This window comes from Molossus molossus, unplaced genomic scaffold (genome assembly GCF_014108415.1).
Source record: "Molossus molossus isolate mMolMol1 unplaced genomic scaffold, mMolMol1.p scaffold_m16_p_20, whole genome shotgun sequence".
NCBI classification, from domain to species: domain Eukaryota; kingdom Metazoa; phylum Chordata; class Mammalia; order Chiroptera; family Molossidae; genus Molossus; species Molossus molossus.
Genome location: NW_023425356.1, coordinates 42,999,872 through 43,014,542, shown reverse-complemented (window position 1 = coordinate 43,014,542; position 14,671 = coordinate 42,999,872). Strand labels below are relative to the sequence as shown.

The window sequence follows — 14,671 nt, the reverse complement described above, 5'->3', positions numbered from 1 at the left end:
TGTAGCCTGGGCAGGTAGGGCTTTTATTTATTTTTTAAAACATGTTTTGATTTTTTAGAGAGAGAGGAAGGGAAAGAGATAGAAATATCCATGTGAGAGAGATGCATAGATCGGCTGCCTCCTGCATGCCCCCCACTAGGGACGGAGCCTGCAACCTGGGCATGTGCCCCGACCAGGAACCGAACCCAGGCCTCTCAGTCTATGGGATGACGCTGAATCCATTGAGCCACACCAGCTGGGCCAGATAGAGATTTGATACCCTCCAGAGACACACCGGTGGGGAAACTTTTTTCTGCCAAGGGCCATTTTGATACTTATAACAACATTCGAGGGCCACACAAAATTATCAATTTATGGCTCAGTGGATTGAGCGTCGTCCCATGAACTGGGAGGTCCCGGGTTCAATTTCGGGTCAGGGCACATCCCAGGTTGCAGACTCGATCCCCAGCAGGGAGAGGGCAGGAGGAAGCCGATAGATGTTTCTCTCTTATATCAATGTTCCTATCTCTCTCTCTCCCTAAAAAATTAATAAAAACATATTTTTAAAAATTAGCCTGTTATATTCGGTCAGGCTAATTTGATGAGGTGTGTGATGTTAGCTGGTGTTGACTGCATGGGCCTTATACGACCCATGGGCTGGACGTTCCCCACCCCTGCAAGGTGGTGGCTCTTCTCTGATTGCTGGTGACGAATTTGATGTCCAGGGTCATGCTGCTCACCTCCCAGCCTTTCAGGTCAGCCAGTTCCATCCTTACGACGCTATTCCAAATCCCCTATCTTCTTTAGGCAAAGGAATGTAAAATAAACATTTATTGAGCACTGACTTGAGGGCCTGGCACTATGCTCATTGCTTCATGAAAGACGTGGTCGCAGTTACTCCCTAACAGGCCTGCTGATGATGAAACTGAGGCTCAGAGAAGCTAAGTAAGCTCAAAGTCCAAGCTCCCTCATTCATGTAGGCACACTCAAGTCACTGTCCTCAAAGAGGCACGTTGCTGGCACTCTGGAGACCTGGTTCTACAGCCGGAGCTGTGACTATTTATAATTCATTATTTATAGAGCTGAAGCTATTGAACTGAGTGACCAGGTGGGTGGTTTAACATTGCCAAGTCTCAGTTCTCACGTAGTATGATTTTTACGGTTCTTTTTTGCTCTAGAAGTTCTGTTCTTGACCATTTTCCTAGCATTGAGCCGCCTATGGTGTACTGAACGCCACAGTGGAAAGTATTCCTGTCCACAAAGAATATCCAGTCTTGCTGGGGAGACAAACTCCAGAGAGGCCATGAATAGCAAGGAGAATGTGGTTACATGATGTTCTCCAGTGTCGTGCCACCCAGAGGGGTCTTTATTGCTCCTTCCACCTCGATGACACCCAAGCCTCTTTCTCTAGCCCTCGCCTCTCTGCTGAGCTTCAGACCCACAAACCTTGAATATGTACCAAAGAGACTGTCGCCTCTCCTTCAATCTGCTCCTGCTCTTTCTCCATAAACGGCAGCGCCACCTGGCTGCTACTCTTCATCGCCATCCCAATACCAAGTCCCCTACTTTTGTTGTTGTTGTTTATCCGCACACAAGGATATTTTTCCATTGATTTTTAGATAGAATGGTGGGGAGGGAGGGAGAGAAACATCGATGAGAGAGAGACACATTGATTGGTTGTCTCCCGCAAGACCCCGACCAGGGACTGAACCTGAAATCCAGGTACGTGCCCTTGACTGGGAATTGAACCGGAGACGCTTCGGTCCTTGGGCTGACACGCTCACCACTGAGCAAAACCAGCCAGGGCCAAAATAAGTAAATTGTATACAATTTGTTTTGTGGTGAAAATCCTACAGAGAATAATGAAGCGGGAGAAGAAGGGTTGGAAGTACCAGGATGGGAATTGTAAGCCAAGAGATACATTTTCTAAGTAAGAGAGACTCAGATGCGGTTATCGACACCTACCTGCATTGCATGCCTTACTCTTAGGGTCATTGTTTCAGTTATTTCAACTTCCTTTTTTTTTCTTTTTTCTTTTTTCTTTATAAAGCAATTTGAAGAGCTGGACCAGTTTAAAAGGTTCAGGGGCAGTGACTTATGTTGAGATCAGACCTTAATATGCCCCCAATGCTTCTTTCTCTTCACCTAAGAGCTTCCCATGTTTCCCCTTTTCAAGTTGTATTGAGAAAGAATTGAAATGCATCACTGTGTATGTTGAAGGTGTACAGCACAATGGCTCGGCTGACAGATACTGTGAAATGATGACCACAACAGGTTTAGCTAACATCCAGCATTTCATACAGATACAAGGAAACGAGAAGAAAATGTTTTCTGCTTGTGCTGAGAACCCTTAGTTTCCACTCTCTTACCAACTTCCCTCAGTATCACGCAGCAGCGTTAGCCACAGTCATCTGGTTGTACATTATACCCCTAGTAATTATTTATCTCATAACTAGAAACTGATACCTTTTGACCACCTTCTTCCAATTGCCTCTCTCCCATCTTCTGCCTCTGGTAACCACAAATCTGATCCATTTTTCTGTAAGTTTGGTGGGTTTTTAAAAAAAATTAAATTCCACATATATGTGAGATCATACAGTATTTCTCTTTCTCTGTCTGACTTATTTCACTTAGCATAATGCCCTAAAGTTCCATCCATATTGTCACAAATGGTTGGACTTCCCTTCTTTGTATGGTTAATGGCCCGTTCCCTTCATCCATCCATGTACACTTAAGTTCTTTCACTGTCTTGACTGTTGCAAATAATGCTTCTATGAACATGGGGTGCAGATATCTTCCTAGTGATTTCATTTCCTTCGGCCACATCACCGGAAGTGGGATTGCTGGATCCTATGGCAGCTCTATTTTTAATTTTTTGAGGACCCTCGATTCTGTTTTCCACAGTGGCTGCACCAGTCTGCAGTTACACCCACAGTGCATGACGGTCCCCTTGTCTCCACATCTTTGCCAAGAACTTCCATTTTTAAAGTTAATTTCAACCTTGTTCACTAAAGAAAACTTATTTTACTCCCTGTACCCACTGGGCTATCTTAGCAGTAGTTATACTTACAATTCTGTTTTATTAAACTTTCACATATTTATTAAAATGAATTAATAAACAAAACTACAGTTTATATCTCTTGGATATAATTCCAAAGGAAGGAGCCAAATTTAAAATATGATGCAAGTCGACGAGGAGAAAAAAGCCTGCACAACCTGACAAGCCCACAGGGAGGCAGCAGAGAGTGAGGGATGGGCTGGGTGGGGGCGGGGAGAGCTGCCGCAGGCACATGGAGGCAACAGCGAGATTTGAGAACAGCACTAGCTGACCTGGGTTTGAGTGAGTCCTGTCTCCATCAATGGCTCAGCTCTCGATTTCCTCATCTGAAATTCTGGAAATGAGTTAGTGTTGGAATGGCTGTCCTGTACTCGAATAACAAGTAGACTTGGCATCCTGGCTTTGAATTTGTCCTTTTTTATTTTAAACGTCAATCAATAGTTATTTAGTGATGCCTACTGTGTACTTGGAGTTAGATAATAATAATGATGATAACAAATATTCCTGGGACATCAACATTGTGCCAAACACTTTTATTTCATCCTTGTTCCCTGGGAGGGGGCGTGATATTATATGAGTTTCAGGGGTACAACATAGTCATTTGACATGTCTATACATTATGAAATGATCACAAGTCTACCTACCATCTGTCGTCATGCAAAGTTGATAGAGTATTATTGTGTATATTCCCTATGCTGTACATTACTTCCCTGTGACTTCTAACTGGAAGTTTGTCCCTCTTGATCCCCTTCACCCATTTGCCCATCCCCCAACCTCCCTCTCCCCTGGCGACCAGCAGTTTCTTCTCTGTGTCTTTATGTCTGGTTTTGTTTAGTTTGGTGGATTTTTTGTTTGTTTTTAGATTCCACACGTAAGTGAAATCATACCATATCTGTCTTTCTCGGTCTGATACTATTTCACTTAGCATAATGCCCTCAAGATCCATCCACATCGTCGCAGATTCTGCCCTCGCTCTTGGCCGGGTGCCTCCCTCTGGGACTCTCATGTCCTGTGTGTGACGGGTGATCATGCTTCACCTCACAGAGCTGCCGCAGGGACTGCATGAGACCAGGGTCCCCCACGATGTTTGTCCCCATCTTCCTTCCCAGGCCCGTGCACCCATAATCCCTCAGGCCTCACCCACAGCATCAGTCGCCCCTTCGTTCTGGGTTTAGCACATGATTCCCCGGGGTTTCTATCTGAGTACCCACGTCTGGTCACTTTACTCCAACAATAGGGGAGAAATGAAAGTCAATAGAGTGTCCAGATCTGTATATAAACAGATACTTCAACATGGGGAAGAAGTTTTTGAAATAGTGGTAATGAGAAGAAGAATTCGATGAGAAAGGAGAACAGATTTGGATGCTGGCAACCCCCCCCCCCCCGAGTTTCCAAGCCCGGCTCACCCCTCTCATTCCCCCGCCCACGGAGTGAAGAGCAGCCGCACACAGTGTCCCCCGGCTCCCCTCAGAGACGTCTGAGATTAGCCAGGACTAACTTGGATTTATACGAAATTATAAAACCCTCACGCAAACGGGAGATGGGCAAGAGTAAAAACGCAGCCACCACCTGGTAACGTCTGGCGACTCGAGCCAGGGGAATGGCCCATTGGCTGCTCCAGGCGGAACTGGTAATGGCCCTGCTGTCTGCCTCCAGTGGACCAAGGACATGGGCTCTGAGGGGACAGCAGGCCGGGCCAAGTCCGCTCCACACCACCCGACAGCCCAACACAGGTGGGGTTTGTCATCAGTCAGCTCTGCCGACGTCAGAACCTGGCTCCCTCTTCCAGTCCCCAGCCTCCCTTGTGCCCCTGCCCGTGATGGGGACGTTCACCCCACTGTCCTGTGGGGTGTCCAGCGGCCAGTTCCTCCACAGGACTCTCCACACCACCTCCCTCTCCCACCCCTGACCACACAGTTCTTGGAGGCAGGATCTCACACTGCAGTTTTATTTTTAGTTTACAGGAATACAACATGCTGAAACAGGAAAAACGGGGATTGAGTACATCATTCATATCTCAGAAACCAGCTCCAGTTGTCAACAAAAAATAAATATTGAGACAGTGAGGAGTTCCCGACAGGCCCTCAGAGGTTCCCAGCATGTCCGGAGGTAGAGCCTGGTGGGGAGGGGCAGGCTGCCGGGTCCTGTTGAGATTTCTCAGGTTGAGGCCAACTCAAGTTACAATAATAAATAACAATAACACCGACAGTAACAAAAATAATATGCTATGACAGTCGTCACAAAAATCAATACATTATAACTTAAATAATTGTCTCCTGGAGGAGCTCAGTGCAGCGAGAACAGGTTGACTTTCCTGGGGCACAGGGGCAGCCTGGGCTCCTGCGCAGGTCCCACCTCAGAGTGTTTGTTCCGTGATGCCGAGGTGACAGGCAGGTTCTGACTTCCCCCAATCCTGCTCTTCCAAGCAGCCTCTCCCTAACTCCACTCCCAGCGTCTGGGGTCTGCCCAAGGGTCATCACGGTCCCTGCCCCATCTCCCCCATCATCCCAGTAAGTGCACCCCACACCCACCGGAAGGACACACGAGGCTCCCCTTCCATCTTGGTGGGGGGGTCTCTTTTTCCCTATTCTCATAATCACAAAAAAATATTGGCTTGATTAAACAGAACTTTCAGGAACTGTCAAGAGATTTATTTCTTATGATCCTTCTCCCCCTCTCTGCACACTGCCAGACAAGACAGCTGATGAGCCACTCACTGGGAGGTCCCCCACCCTTCTCCTCCGGGGCTCTGCGCTCCAGGGTGGAACCAGCTGAGAGAGGGCATATCCCAGCAGGAGGCCCCGGCCAGCGCTCAAGGGCGACCCTGCTGCAAACGGAGCCAGAGGCCACCACAAGGTCACCGAGGGCTCCCTGCTAACTTGGAAAGGGACTCCAAACCAGTTTTTGAGGTATAAAAATCTCCCATGGGGCAAGCATCACACTGGTTCCCTGGCCTTGGAGAAACAGGCTGGACACAGGAGTGCTAAGGAGCCCACGCGAAGCCGCGGGCAGCCCAGAGGCCGGGGGGAGGGGGGCCCACACCCAGGGCTCCCTCCTGTGCCCAGGAGGGTCTGGGAATGACGAAACAGGATGTGATCAGTCAACTGTTCAACAGGCAAACCCGCCAATCTGGCCGATTCCCTCTCATTTTCGAGTTTCCCTTCACGTTTCCCAAACCACCCCGGAATCGTTCTGGCCCCGCTGAGAATGACCAGAGCCAGTGATAACTCTTGCACGACCGTTCTTTTCCCCAGAGAGCACCATGCAACCGTCATCTCCAGCCCCAGGGGTGGGGGCGACCCTCTCACGCATGCAGTTCAGTCCCACAGTATCTGGAGGAGAGGCTGTTGCTTCCAAAACAAAAACAGCTTTTGCTTCACTGTCCTCGTTCGCTTTGCAGAACCTGCCTCCCACACGGGCAGCTGCCTCAGGGCTGGGTGCCTCAACCTCCCTTCCCGGCTGGCCCCTCACTGCTGTGAGGCTCAGGTGTGTAAGGGCTCTGCCGGGCTGCAGCTGGACGGAGAGGCGGTGGCGGCCGAGGCTTGGGCAGCCAGGTCCCGGTAAGCGGGCGACTTCAGGAAGCGTGGGTAGGAGTCCTTCTCCATCAGGGTGCGCGTCTTCCCCTGAGCCACATCGAAGCACGTGACTGTGGCAGCCTGCAGGTTTGTCCTCGTGAGCTCCTTGGTCTCGTGGTCTATGTTCACCTGTGGGAAGGAGGGCAAGCACATGGGTGAGGGGGGTGGACACGGTGACGGGTCCAGCAGGCAGAGAGGGGCAAGGTCGGCAGGTGGGGCAGTGGGAGGAGCCCTGGATTCTGAACCAGGAACCTGGGGTCTCCTGAGTCCATTATTAAGTGGCTTTCATCTCTGGGTCTGTCCCCACATCTGATCCATTGTCTGCCCTCCAATCTCTCAGAATTCTCGAATATTTATTAAGACTGTCTACAAATGCAACCTCTTTCCACCCCTTCTCTGTAACAACCCTGATTCCAGTCACCACTCCTAGACTAGTGCAGAGCCTGCTAATGGGTCTCCCCCTTCTCCCCTCACCCCTGTGATCTGTTCTCCATTCAGCAGCCAGACTGAACCTTTCAAACTTCAAATCAGTTCGGTGGCAACTCTCGTCTTTCCATGTCACTCAGAGGAAAAGCCAAAGTGCGTGCCGGACCCACAGGGCCACCGGGACCCACCGCTGGCCCTCTGCCAGCTGCATGACCTCTTCTCCTACCCTCTCCCTGCTCCACACCGGCCCCCTGCTGGTGTGTGATGACAACAACACTCTGGCCTTTGCACTTGCCTTTTCCTGTGTTAGATGTTCTTTCCTCCCATAACTCTTTCATGTCTCTGTTCATGTCACCTTATCGGACAGCGCACCTGTCACTTCCCTTTGTAAGATGGAAAGCTCACACCCTTTCCCCGCACTCCCTCCTGTATCCTGCTTTGTGTTGATCAAAGGATGTGTCATCCTCTAGCAAAGGTTCACATCTGATTGGTTGCTGGCATCCTCTTCCCCTAGGATACAGGCTTTGTTTTGTTCACTGCTCTATTCCCAGTGATTGTACCAGGACCTGGCATGGAATTGGTGCTCAATAAATCTTTATGGAATAATGTGGAATAAATAAGAGTGCTCAGAAAATAAAATAGAAACTATGGCACAAAAGCAAAGCATTACTATCATCCCTCCACTAGGTGGCGCCATGTTCCTTATCAAATGCAGCCGCCAGGCATTGGAGGCCCGAGGGAAGGTTGCAAGTTCAATGAGCACAGAGCTGTCCAGCTCAGGCAGGTCAGCCAGGAGAACGAGGCAGGTTACACAAGGTTCCTAGGATGACCTGCCTTCCAAGTTGTGTAAGTAGGTTGGACCTCTATAAAGGGCTTTGTCTACAAGAGTGGGTATGGACAGAAGCCAAAACACCTGCCAACCCCTCCGACCCCATCTGTGATTCTGAGGGTAATGGCACCTAAGGGTGGCATGAAGCCTGATTTTCCTAGGCTCCAGCCACAGAAGCCCACTCACCCCCATGCCAAATAAAGCCAGTCTACTTCCAAACTCAGCCCTTCACCTGCTGGCCCCAGATCCCCAATTCTCAGTGCGGAAGGAGAAGACAGGGTCTGAAGCACCCAGGGACATATCTGGGCTCTGACCTCTTTCGGGGCTTCACTGCAGATGAACTCCTCAAAGATCCTGTGAGCCCGGGAGGCCAGCTTGGTAGCTGACCGGATCTTCTTGAACTCCTCGCAGGCCAGCCAGAACTCCAGGTTCTCCTCGCTGAACTCCGTCTTCAGGAAGGCGCGGAAGGCAGCCACCCCGTCTGGGTTGGAGGGAGAGAGGAAGAGACTGGTCAGACTGAGGGACAGCAGGGCATAAAAGAAGAAAAGCCAGCAACTGCAGTGAATAGCTCTATTTTTAGGCTGTAATTTTCTCAAACAAGGACCTGCCTTTGTATTCTGAAGAGCGGCTGGCACCCTGGGGGTCACTATTATTATTATTACTACTACTGCTGTTTTGCACATGCTTTCAGCATCCCTCAGCCTGGCTCCCAAGCACGTGAGCACACATGTGCCACCCACAGACAGACACAACATGCCCACACTCACTTTTACTGCTCAGCAGCAAGTCAAACGACTCTCTCCATCCCAGCACATCTTCGGAGAAATTTCTGTTTTTAAAAAAAAGGCCAAGATTTCAATTCGAAGAAAAAAAAAAATCAACAAATTCATGCACAACACAATCCTAGCCAGGACTCTGATGGGAGTTGCATAATTCACACGAAGTCTTGCTCGGTGATTTCTTGGAACTGACTTCTCAATCCCTTGGTTGGTATTAGGGCAAACAGTGGTGTTTTCTAGGGGACAAGTCAGTAACCAGGAACCAAAGCCAGGCACTGTTTGGCCCAGTAAATATCTTCTAAGACTCTCTTCACTCTCCAAAATTATTTCTTTTCCCCTGACTCTCAGAGCACTGTTTTTTGTACACTTTCTCAAGGGAATGAGCACCTCGTGAATAAAGGGTATGTCACCCAGAACCCCAGAGCCTAGCACAGCACCCAGCACAGCTAATGTTCAACAAGAAAAGGGCTTCTAGGCAAAGTGCATACTAATGGAAGTAGATTAAAAACCTCAAGTGGTCTTGGACCCTGTCCTAGCCCTGGTTGCATGTGCAATGACATCTCCAGGTGGGAAAGTCTGGTCACTAGACATTCAGGCCCTGGGTACACTCATCTGTTGGCAGACTTAGGACCCTGGAGCCACCCACCCAGTCACCCATTAGCCAAGCAGCCACGGCAGACCAAGAAGCCCCACTAAGGTCTCCAGGAAGGGGTCACCAAGGTCCACCATAGCATGTCCTAGTTTCTCCTTCTTGTGACTCCTTTCCTACATCTGGCTCCCTAGAGGGGCCGTAAGCTGGTCAGCAGGACTTACCGCTCTTTGCCGTGTTTACTGTTCCACTCCAACTTGCCAACATTCCCAGGATCAGAGCCCAGGTCTGATTTGTGAAGAAAGATCCCCAGCCGTGTCTTGAACTCTTTGGCTCTGGAAGACAAAGCATAAGCATATTAGGCTTCTCCATTTTCCCAGCCAGGGCAGAGAAATGTATACGGAACAACTCAGGCTGGTGCCACCTGAATTCCAGTCTCACGGGTCCCTGGGAACCCTGGGCTCTTCCCAGGACCTCAACTTTGCTTCTCTCCTCAGTATCACAAAACCCCAAACAAGGAAAAGCCACGTTTGAGCTGCGCCTTGGTAGGTCTTACACTATCTGAGTTAAGACACTTCAGCCACACTGCTCTCACCCTCTGGGCTGGTAATGAGTATTCTGGAAGTGTGTGGAAGCAGAGTCCTCTTCTGTACCTTTGTTTTCCCCACACCAGCTCCATCACGGATTGGAGCTGGCTGAGTAGCTCTCTGGGAAGTGGGCACCTCCCCGCCTTCCCAGGGCCAGGAGGCCACATCTGGACATCTAGGCTGTAGAATAAAAACCGAGTGCTTAAGAAACTGAGGGAGACAGCTCGGCCTGGGGGTGCCAGCGTGGTCTTCAGCAGGTCACCTGAGAAGGTGACATTTATCAGAGGATAGAGAATGACAGTGCCCAGAGGTCCCTGCTCTACCTTCTCTTGACCTGGCGCTTCTCTACGACTCCAAGGGACAGGTCCGAGCACGGGGCACCATGTTGACCTCTGCCTCTCCATGCAGGCATTAGCATCCCCTTATCGCACCCACCCTGGTGCCCAAGCCTGCCTCCCCACGTCCTCGGGGCAGCGGGACCAGCTCCTCTTACCTCTCCAGGCAGGTGGTGGGGAAGGCAGACAGAGTGCGGCACATGGCTGCGGTTCAGGGCAGCACGTCGTGGGGAGAAAGGCGGCGGGTTCCCGTGGGCAGTGGGAGCGCGAACAGGCAGCGGATCGCGGAGCTGATGCTCTTCTGCACGAGATGCGTTTACCAGGCTGCACCGCCGGAGCCCGCGCGCCCGCGGCTTTTATTCCCTCGGAGGGGGCGGGGCGGACTGCTCGCCGCCGACCAATGCGCGAGCGGCACCGAGCGCGGCCGAGGCAGAGGCGGGGCCCGGAGCCCACCCCGGGAGCCCACACGGCACCCCACCCGCGTGCAGCCTCCACACCGGCGGGGGGCACTCGAGGCCGCCCTCCTCCGGGCCGACGCGGCTCGCCGCGGGACAAAGGCGGAGAAGTCACATGGAGATGGGAGCGCACGCCCAGTGTAATAGGGGAGAAAGCCCCACCGGCCTCTAGTAAAAGCTGGAAACCAACCCCGAAGTCCTGAGGATTTGCGTGGGGGTGAAGGGTCTGGGAGGCACACGTGGAGCTGATCTCAGCCCGAGCCTGTTAGGTTCTGAAATGCAACCCCGGGCCAGACAGCATCGCGATTAGACCGATAACTACCATTGCCTGTGCTCCTGCCCGGATGGCCGCGGGGCTAGCAAGCCTTTATTAGCATCTCATCAGCACCTCCACTTTATAAATGAAGAAACTGATCAGAAAGTTAAAGGGACTTGCTGAAGCTCACAGAGTGGAACTAGCGGACTCATGGAGGGCGGTGGGACTTTACTGAGCGTCTGTGGACGAGGCACCTTTACTAAGACTTAGGTTCAGTACCTTGCTCCAGGTTGCACAGGAGTGAAGGGCCAGAATTCAAGATGGACTTTTCTATGCTTTGCCCACTGCTTACCCCTCCAGAAAAAAAAAATTTTTTTTTTAATCTCACCATCTTTGTAAGTGCTCCTGGGTGTCAGCTGCTGCTAGTTGTGTCCTAATCTCTGCAATAAAGGTGATAAATGCCTTTCTGCCTCTCTCGCCTCACTTTCCCGCAAAGGCGCCAAACCCCCGCCCCCGCCCCCAGCTCCCTCTGGGATTGCTGTTAGGTTGCTTGCCAGTGTGGAGTCCCCAGCCAGATCCCGGTTTCAAGCCCCGGCAAGCCTCTTGACCTCTCCATGCCTGGTTTTCCTCCTCTCTAGGAAGAGAACATGATACATAGTTTCATAAGTTGGTTGTGAGATGTAAACAAACCAATTCTTAGTTGTACGTTCCCAGGAAACAGGAAATCCAGTTCCTCTGAGGCAGAGACTTGCTGGGGAGAGTTCTCAGAACTGAGAGGGACCAAGGGAAGCTGGGTTGGGCAGAGGGAGGCGGTGAATGCCACGGGTGGGGCAGCTCCTTGAAGCTGTCCCCTATTGAGGCAAGGGGACAGATACCCCCACATCCACTTTTCACTGGATGCAGTTGCCCCAAGAGATGGCCTTATATTAAACAAGGCAACACCCCCGCTGAAGGGGAAGCCCTGGGAGCCTGCGGCCCACAACCCTGGGGGACATGGGGGTGACGGCCTTGGTCCCAAAGAGGGCATTTGGGTGGCATGACACACACCTGCTACATGTAAGTCTCTAAGAGCAACACCCAGCATGTGGTAGGCACTCCACAGACGTAGTGTTGTTTGCTTAAGACGGGGATTGCTAGACAGTGAGGAAAACTGAGTTTTGCGTCTCTTGGAATTAGGTTTTTATTTCATAAGGGGGCGACTAAGCGTTGCTCTTCCTTAGCAAGGCCAGGAAGCACAGGGTCAGAAAAAGAGACGAGAGGAGAAGAGGTTCCCCACCTGAGCGTTCCGTGAAAAGGCCCAGGAGCGTGGTCAGAGAAGGAAAGGGGAAACCACAGAGCGGGAAGGCGAGGCAGGCCTGTGCGTTGGTCCTGGAGGCATGGCTAGGGCAAGAGGCCCAACTCAGCACAACGTGTGGCTTCATTTGTCCCCTCATTAACCAGGGCCTGCAGGAGATGGCCCAGTTAGTGGAAACACAATGCCCTCTGGGGTGCCAGAGTCCCCAGCCTCCCGGTTGGTTGGTTGGTTGGTTGTTAGTGGAGCTCAGGGGCAGGTACAGCGGCAGCTCACACGTGGGCAGCACCATCTCAGCTGCCAGCACCCACCCTCACCCCTGTGTCACCAACCTAGGCTCTTGTGTAACCTTCTCAGGGCTGGCTCTGTGGGGGACAGGGAGGGGCAGGGGTTGGGAGGCGGGAGTGGTGTGCAACCAGGCAATGAAGGCTGTCTTTCTGAACACCTGCTCCTCAGCACAGTTCTTGATCTGCACGGTGACGCCGCCCACCCAGCCCATCGGTTCTCTGGAGGCCTCTGTCAGCTGAGGGGAGGGGCGTTGTTTCACCTGGGGCTGCTCAAGCCCGGGGTAGCTGCCAGAGGGGCAAGTGGCTGTGTCTGGGACGGTTGTTCTTCAAGCAACCAAAATGAGTTCATGGATGGACGAAGCCCCAGTCTAGCCCTCGCCCCGCAGGAATGGGCCAGACATGGGCCCAGGCAGCAGTTATCAGGATTATGCAGAGACCCTGTGCATACTTTCCCCTCCATTCTGCTTCCCTGCACTGGCCAGGGAGGGTTTCTCGTTCCCATTCTGCAGACAACAAAATGGTAGTGTCCAAGGTGCCCTCGGTTAAGGGCTCTGGAACTGAAAACAGCTGAAACCTGGCCCATCCATCTCCAGTTTGCGGAGCTAGTTCTTTCTCCCATTCAACAAGGAAAGCAAGAGAGACAAAGGGAGGAAAAAACACCTGGGGTACAGACCTGCAAATCCAACCCGTGAGCATGAAGCTCCCTGCTCGAGGTGAAGAGCCCTCCCCGTGGCCATGGTTACCTCTTCCATCTCCTGGCAGAAACTTTTTGAAGTTCATAGTTTATCCCAAATTCTCTTCCCAGCAGGAAGGTCAGTTCATAACGGCAATTTCGGTAACGACTCGACAGCTGCCGTAAATCCAGGAAGATGAGCTCACCTGTGAGTCGCCCTGGCTGTGACCGACCTGGCCTCATTTTTGCCCAGTACTCTCGGGTGTAGGGACACAGCTCTGCAGCCTGGGTCTTCCGGGGACAGGATGAAACATCTCACAACAACCCAGCCACATTGCCTTCCATTTCCTTCGGCCCCTCCGACCCCCAGTTCCACCCTTTCCTCCAAGGCAGAATCTAGAGGGGATCTTTGCTGAAAACGGTTGGGGGACATAAAAACGCTTCCTCGACTTCTGACTCGGCACAATCCCTGCATGGGTCTAGATCTCCTGAATTCAACCATCAACTACCCATAAATATTTATTAAGAATTGTCCGGCGGGTGTGGCTCAGTGGTTGAGCGTCGACCCATGCACCAAGAGGTCGCCGGTTCGATTCCCAGTCAGGGCACATGCCCAGGTTGTGGACCTGGTCCCCAGTGGGGGGCATGCAGGAGGTGGCCAATCGATGTTTTCTCTCATTGATGTTTCTCTCTCTCTTTCTCCCTCTCGCTTCTTCTCTCTCTAAAATCAATAACGGGAAAAAAAAATTTACTATTTTCCCAAGTCGATGGGAGAGACAGCAGCCTTTAAGGCTCTTCCTGCCTTCACTGACCTTATAATCAAGCCGAGGAAACAGCACTAACATGGAGGAGGGGAGGGTGTGAATGAAAAAACCATTGCCTGGCCTTGCAACCAACCTTCAGGGAAGGGAGAGATCAGACAGGTCGTGGAGTTAAATAAAAGGGGTGTGGCCCTGGCTGGTTTGGCTCAGCGGTTAGAGCGTCGGCCTGTGGTCCAGAGAGACCCGGGTTCAGTTCCTGCTAAGAGCACGTAACTCGGTTGCAGTTTGTCTCCGGCCCTGGTTGGGGTCGTGTGGGTGGCAACCACTCAATGTGTCCCTTTCATGTCGATGTTTCTCTTCCTCTCTCCCTCCCACTCTATCTGAACAAAAAATGGAAAAATGTCCTCGGGTGAGGATAAAAAAAATAAAAGGGGTGTGGGGTTTAGAAGTGAGAGGTTTGAGAGCCACGGACACACAGGAGGGAGCGTGCTTCAAGTGTGACAAGCAGCTGGGAAGAGCCTGTCAGAGTCAGGGGTCCAGGAGTGGTCAGAAAGGTGCAGAGATTCCTGCCACACAGGAATCGAAATGTAAAACGGGCTGGATGAGGAGAGATCACCTCCTGCAGAGTGAAGCAGACAGTCCCTGGGGTCCATGTCCCGGCTGGTTGTGACAAAGCCATGGTGCCCTCGCCTCCCGGGCAGGGGAAGTTGACTGGGTTCAGCCTGGGTGTAGGAAATGACTCTTGTGCCCTGATGATCTTTTAGGGCCCTGGGTACAGCTCACTCTGACTC

The 14,671-nt window shown here is 51.7% G+C and overlaps 1 protein-coding gene across 1 annotated transcript; it reads right to left on the bottom strand.

The window, feature by feature from the left end:
* Positions 1–6,084: 6,084 nt before the first annotated feature.
* RGS16 (regulator of G protein signaling 16) lies at positions 6,085–10,466 on the bottom strand. The gene is made up of 5 exons (XM_036272922.1): positions 10,316–10,466; positions 9,460–9,570; positions 8,635–8,696; positions 8,182–8,348; positions 6,085–6,741 (listed from the first exon to the last, which is right to left on the bottom strand). The coding sequence occupies exons 1-5, from the start codon at positions 10,357–10,359 to the stop codon at positions 6,520–6,522; spliced, it is 606 nt and encodes a 201-aa protein (XP_036128815.1). The 5' UTR covers positions 10,360–10,466; the 3' UTR covers positions 6,085–6,519.
* Positions 10,467–14,671: the final 4,205 nt, after the last annotated feature.

What these genes read in the sequence shown, in the direction of transcription:
- RGS16 (XM_036272922.1), bottom strand. Translation starts at nt 10,359, where the DNA reads ATGTGCCGCACTCTGTCTGCCTTCCCCACCACCTGCCTGGAGAG. An exon ending in AGTAAACACGGCAAAGAGCG is followed by an intron (nt 8,697 to 9,459) that starts GTAAGTCCTGCT and finishes TTTTAAAAACAG; the next exon opens with AAATTTCTCCGAAGATGTGC. An exon ending in GCAGTGAAGCCCCGAAAGAG is followed by an intron (nt 6,742 to 8,181) that starts GTCAGAGCCCAG and finishes TCCTTCCCACAG; the next exon opens with GTGAACATAGACCACGAGAC.